Genomic DNA, 6350 nt, shown 5'->3' on the forward strand with positions numbered 1-6350 from the left:
CTGACAGTACGACAGCTGAAATTCAAACTCGTCTCACTTCTTTTACAGGAATCGTATAATTTAGGCCTGTTGCAGGCAGCATTAGACTGCGGTCACGTTATGTGGAATTTGCCTTTTATGAAGTCAACGTTGTCCACAGTTAAAAGACAAACTTGAGAGGATTTGTCTAAATTCGCTATTACACGTTTGAAACTTTTCCCAAAAAGTTTCTGCATATACACCACGGTGTTCTGAATTTTGTCCAGCACTTCGAGCATTCCTTTTAAGGGTTTCATGGTATGAATGAAAACCCTGCTGTTAATTGTAAGGCAGTTCATACACGCGCATATGTCGGGAGACTTAACACTACAGGCGAGTATCTGGTGATTTCATGCCATGGGATAAAATGTGACAGTCTTTTGTGGTGAACCTTGTGGAAGATGAGTGTTGCCTGTGAGGTTAAGGAAGAGGTTATCGCAAACTCTTCACCGTCTATCCCACTCCAAGAAGAATCCTGAGGACTGCACTTAAACCTAAAAGGACTCGCGGCACTTTCGAACTTCATGGTCGCTGCAGACTCCCCTAAAAGGTATGTAAAAAGATCTCGAAGAGAAAAGATTGACAAAAATTGATCATCGACACGTATTTTGCATGTGTTACGCTTGTTACAGTGTGGCATCGTCACAACAGGCATAAACAGGTGTCAACGGAAAACACTAACACAAAATTTTGAACGCAAGTGACAAAAATCAGCCTTAAACCGGATTTCCAAAAAGGTTCTTTAATAAATAGCGGCAAACTGACTGACTTTAAAAACATCAGCAGCTCTTCGATGCAAATACACATGACGGCTGGACGCCCGAAGAGCGATGATAACATTTTGTTTGCTGTGGAACATCAGATCGCCATTTTCAGATACAACAAACAGGGCCGATGTCACAAATAAAGGTTGACATATCTACATCCCTTAACAGTTTGAACATCTGTGATGGTCCTCTTTGTGGAGGATTTCAAACAGGTTGATGTGACTGCGACAAACTCAAAGAGGGGGGAAAGATTTTTTTTTTTTTTTTAAATCTGTTTGAAATGTCGAGACAAACTACGTGTCATTTGATCCCACAAATAGTAGCAGATAACAGAAAAGCAGTGCCCCCCCCCCCCCCCCTTTCCACCCCCCACCCCCCACATACATAAACAACTGGAGTAAACATTCCACATAAGCAAACACAAGTACAGACCTGGAAGTCTGTGGAGGGACTCAGACACACTGCGGGGCTATAAGTTCAACCCTTCCTCCTACACGGACTCATTTTGTCTCTCCGTGGCTACGGATTGTGATGACAGGTCTCCGATTTTACATTAAGTGACAACCACAGGAGGTCGTATTGTGCTTCGAGGTTCATACTGTCCATGCTTTGCTGTCTGCGAATTTCTCCAATGTTTCCATTTCTGGGTTTCTTTGGCTGGCTACTGTAGAAACAGTATACTAAAAGCCATGACGACACAGCAGCAAGCCACCCAGGGACTCTTCCGCTCACCTGGGAAAAAAAAAAAAAAGAAATAATGCGACGTTCAAGGCTACATCATTTGGCAACATTTGAGGAAAAAAAAAAAAAAAAATCACGTGTAAAATACGGGTCAATCACAGGCTTACCTATTCTGGCGCACTTCCAGAAAATTCCTAGAAGCCTACAAGGTAAAATACAATTGTACAGGTTGGTAAAGGTTCATTTTCCTTTTACTGCATTAAATCAAAAAGGGAGCAACTCTATTTAGCGTGCTGTTTTACAGCTAAGGAGAGACTGGGTCCTGTATTGAGATACAGTCGATGTTAGTCAGTCCTTTTGTCACAACTTTACAAGAGGACTGTGATTCCCCTTCCTACAAAACCGAGGCGGCCAGCAGATGTCCATTTCCATGTAAGGTATGTGCAATGCAAGCGGAAGAGAAGGCGACAGCAGGAAGTCTTGCTATCTCTTGTGACAGCTGAGGCAAATGTGGCATTCCAGGCCTCCACTTTTCTGACGTGCGCGTATAATGCATGATAAAAGCCGACTTTTGAAACTTTCACACTGACCAGATGGTGTCAGCATCCCATTATAAAATGTTCCTTTACTGGCTCACAATAGCCCTGGTATAAAAGCTACATTCTTTTTTTAAATTTATTTTTTTTATATACATATATGTTATTCTGTTCAAAAATGTGCCTCTTTGCCACAATTTACCTCAGATTGTAGACCATCACACAAAAATGATGTGCATAATGTTGCACCAGATCAACACAAACAACGCCTTAGTCAACAAATCAATCAAGAGGGACACTATTAAATCATCCCATCTGCCACTCTCAATCTTGTGTGTTTGTCTAAAGAGAAAGTCCCTCCCTTCTCCAATAGAGTGTGTGTGTGTGTGTGTGTGTGTGTGTGTGCGTGTGTGTTTTCCTGGGCTGTGCCAGACTTATTAGTGAGTCATAGAGTTTGTACATCCAAGAATAATAATGATCCTGTAATGATGAAAATTAGGCCTTCTGCTACTTTACTCACTCCGGAGAGGAGCTTCTTATCAGCTGGAAAAATAAGCAAGTGTCCATAGTAGCTACATTGAGCAGCAAAGGGGTGGATGATTTAAATTATTGGGCTTACACACACATATAGTAATTACTTCCTATGATAATAAGCACACTGCACGTCACAGAAATAGCTAGAAATATTTTAGTTTTCATCTTTTTATTTATTTTTATGAAGTTAAAGAGCCAAGGCCTCAAAAGTAACAACTTCTGTTGAGAAACTTTATTGCATAGCAATTGTGGGAATTTTACTTCACGGCAAGCTCCCGCAAACTGGGAGGTTGAATTTACACGAATTATGGCGATCGTAATATATCTTGGTGGGTTGTTCAGCAACTACGCGAGGCTATCGAGTCAAAAGGGTTGAAACTCTTTGAGGACTGGTCCAGCACCCTGTTGAATCTGTGCCACGAAGAATTAAAGCAGTCCTCAATGCAAAAGGGGGACCAGCCCAGTACTAGCAATCACAGATCTTGTCTAAATGATAAACAAACTACTCTAATAAGCTGAAATACAGAAGCAGACTACTCAGGATCCACTGGTACAACTGGAAGAGTTGATGGCGTCTGTACTTTCAAGAAAGGAGCAGAGTATTGCACTCAAGAAACCATGAGTCCTGCGCGTGTCTTCTGATTGTCTCAGCACTGTCAGGGATTGCTGGAACACTGTGCCGCAGCAAGCACTGGCAGATATGATAGAAGCCTCAGGATTAGGATGTGATGTCTTGTAGGTCGCTTTGGATAAAAGCGTCAGCTAAATGAAATGTAAATGTTTTGTTTGTCCTTACACAGAGTCCGAGGGCATCTTATCATCTTTATGCGTCTACGGATGTCAGGAGTTTTTTGTTTTTCTTCATCTGTAGTTAAAATAAGTCAAATTAAACTTGAGACCAAACATACTATTCATTTCTGACCTTACTCATTTCGCAAGACTATTGTACATACCTTACAAGAATCACAACAATGCACTTACCTTACATTATATCATACTAATAATGACATAAAGAAATGTAGAGTAAATGGAGTTTCTTTAAAAAAAAAAAATACCTTAAAGTGCTGATGAAAGAAACACGGTATCTTTGTTGATAGGACTAAAAATGTGGTTTGATATGACATTGTGGCCCGTTCCATAAGACAAAGGCGGGTGTTTTGGGAGCCAATCAGTCAGGGAGAAGACTTCAATAACGGCTTCTTTAATGTTAAGGTTTTCTCAAACAGAATCTGAACGTACCCGGTCTTATTCTTATCCAGCAGGCTGGGAGCCAGCGCTCTGATGTAGGCACAGGTACAGATCAGGAGGAGAATCACGGTTAGCAGTGACTGAAAGTTGAAAATGGCCGACTGCAAGACGAAAGAGAACAGCACGTTTAGTACAGGCATGCTCAGATGACCTCACTGGCAATACGCCTTAACATTTAAACAGACTGTATTCACTGTATTTATTTTCTGAAACACTGATGTTACACTTCTTGTATGGAGGAATGTTTCTGCAGCAGCTGTTCACTCTGGTTCAGTAACATGTGGGCTGGCTGTCACTCAACACCAAATTGGGGGGGGGGACACAGTATTTTTTTTTTCCCCCCCTTAAAACTCCTATTTAGAATGATCCTGTTTAAGTGTCTGTGTTCAGTATATGAACTTACAAAATCAACCTCATGCCTGGAAGGTATTGCAGCTTAAGACAAATCCATATCTCACACTTCCAAGGGTCAAATGGAGAACAAAGACTGCTCTGCCTGTCTTTTAGCTATCCATCTTATTCATCAGCCGTAACAATTTCTGGGACACCTTTATTTTATTTTAATCACAATACTTTGTATATTTGTTTTTAGTGCATAAAAAGCAAAACTTTGCAGTTTTTCCACCACCTGTAGGTGTCTGCTGATGCCAAGTCAGACTGGAGAGTGGGAAACAATACTGAACATCTCAAAGAAAAAAAAAAGACAAAGCACACTCCTCGATTTAATCAGCTACGCATGCAGTTAATTAGTCTTATATTTAATATCTATACACATTATTTCATATATTTAGCACTCTACACTTACCAAGGAGCTTTACAATGCTTTTTAAATCAACTCCTTTACTGTTCATGCGGTAGGGCCGCACGATTAATTGTATTCAAAACACGATCTCAATTCACGCGTCTGTAAAATCTCATTTCTAAACGACAATACATTATTCTGAAGCATTTCCATTTGAAACAGCAGCTGCATCAAAACAAGCACTCCAAACTTCCTCCGCCCCAAACAAATGAACATGCCAGGTTAAACACCGCGATGCAGAGCAGCAGTAAGGGAAATAAACCCGGTGAGCGCGAATTAGAGACAGTGGTGAGGAAATTCACAGAGAAAATACTTGTTGTGTTATTAGGTGGTGTTAGGTAAGGTAAGACAGGAGACTGAAGTGGATTTTTTTTCTTTTTTTTTTAAGTTAAGTATCAGATTCATGAAGCAACAAAGCAAACAAAAACGTTCTCTTTCTGTTGTCCAACGTTGATGTGAGAGTCCTATTTCAGGCACCATCATATTTTTGTTGCATTTCCTTCCGTATCAGGTAAATTAATGCAATTGACATTTTGGGAAAAAAAAAAGATCAACGTTTTTGGGAAAAAAAAAAAAAAAATTGTGACAGAATCGTGATCTCAGTTTTTATAATCTACTAAAATCCTGAATTTGACCACGAACACTGTGAAATACAAGCCTTTTTTTGGATTTAAACATGCAAGTACTGAACATTAGTTTGATAAAAAAAAAAAAAAAAAAAAAAAAAAAACTCAGCAAGGCCCGTAAAGTAGATTTGTAATATTTATTTTGTTTATTTGTCCCAACATTTGTTAAATACATTTTTTTTTTTTGCTTAAAAGAACTAATTAAAGTTCTGGCAAGGAAAATTGGTACTATATTACCACGATCTCTTCGATGTCAAAAATAAATCAATTATAAACACTTTGGATTTTGGATGTGTAATTAACGACGCAATGATGTCTGCAGCCATCGCGCATCTTCCTCTGGCTGTGTTTGTCGTCACGTGTTTATTAGTTCAAGATGTAAACAAAATTCGAAATATATTTAAACAAAATTTCCCTTCAATAAAAAAAAAATAAAAAAATAAAAAAAAACTTAAAAATGACTTTCATTAATAAAAGTGACCTTATAGGAACAGCAACTTGTTTAATTAAGTCACTTGTGCGAGGATGCATTTTGATGTAAAATAATGTTGCTGCGAACTACGAAAACAACAATGCAAAACATGAAGCTGACACGCACACGCGCGCACACACACACACACGCACGCACACACACACACGTGTGTTTCCGTGCTCCCTGAACTCTCGTGAAGCTACGTGGCACACACACCTCGTCACATAACGATGCTCGAAGTCTTTGCGCTCCTTTAATCAGCAAACACCCGCCGGTCTTATCAAACGAGTCGCGTTGACACGAAACCGCAACCTGCGCGACGATATAAATGTTGTACACGTTTATAGTTAAGAATAACAGGGACGTGACAATGTGGCGAGATTCGCTGAAAGTTTTAGCCTGTTTCGGCTAACCCGGTAGTTTAGCGTTTCTCCTCGTCCCGCCTCCCGTCGTCGTTGCCACGAGCGTAACGCCAAAACAGATCATACGACGAGTAAATATCGTAGATAACGCCTTTAAAAGTCGTCGCAAAAGAGCAGACGCATCTGTTTAAAGAAAACAAACTTACCATTTTTTTTTTTGTTGTTGTTGCTCGGAATCAAAGCCACATCACACTTCCGGCTCTCTGGAACTTACGTAACGTAACCGTACACGTTTTTTTTTTTT

General features: G+C 39.9%; 1 protein-coding gene across 1 annotated transcript; it reads right to left on the bottom strand.

The window, feature by feature from the left end:
- Window positions 1-1157: 1157 nt before the first annotated feature.
- On the bottom strand, window positions 1158-6326 carry tmem167a (transmembrane protein 167A). Its single transcript, XM_069138927.1, has 4 exons — window positions 6253-6326; window positions 3776-3885; window positions 1634-1668; window positions 1158-1517 (listed from the first exon to the last, which is right to left on the bottom strand). Exons 1-4 carry the CDS (start codon window positions 6253-6255, stop codon window positions 1447-1449), a joined length of 219 nt encoding a protein of 72 aa, XP_068995028.1. The 5' UTR covers window positions 6256-6326; the 3' UTR covers window positions 1158-1446.
- Window positions 6327-6350: the final 24 nt, after the last annotated feature.

Source organism: Embiotoca jacksoni, unplaced genomic scaffold (assembly GCF_022577435.1).
Source record: "Embiotoca jacksoni isolate LCO1_2020_lvr unplaced genomic scaffold, fEmbJac1.0.p SCAF_8, whole genome shotgun sequence".
In the NCBI taxonomy this organism is placed as follows: domain Eukaryota; kingdom Metazoa; phylum Chordata; class Actinopteri; family Embiotocidae; genus Embiotoca; species Embiotoca jacksoni.

Excerpts from the sequence above, each read along its gene's own strand:
- tmem167a (XM_069138927.1), bottom strand. Across the intron at positions 1,669-3,775 it reads CTGGATAAGAATAAGACCGG|GCTTCTAGGAATTTTCTGGA; the intron begins GTACGTTCAGAT and ends TTTACCTTGTAG. Across the intron at positions 1,518-1,633 it reads CTGGAAGTGCGCCAGAATAG|GTGAGCGGAAGAGTCCCTGG; the intron begins GTAAGCCTGTGA and ends TTTTTTTCCCAG.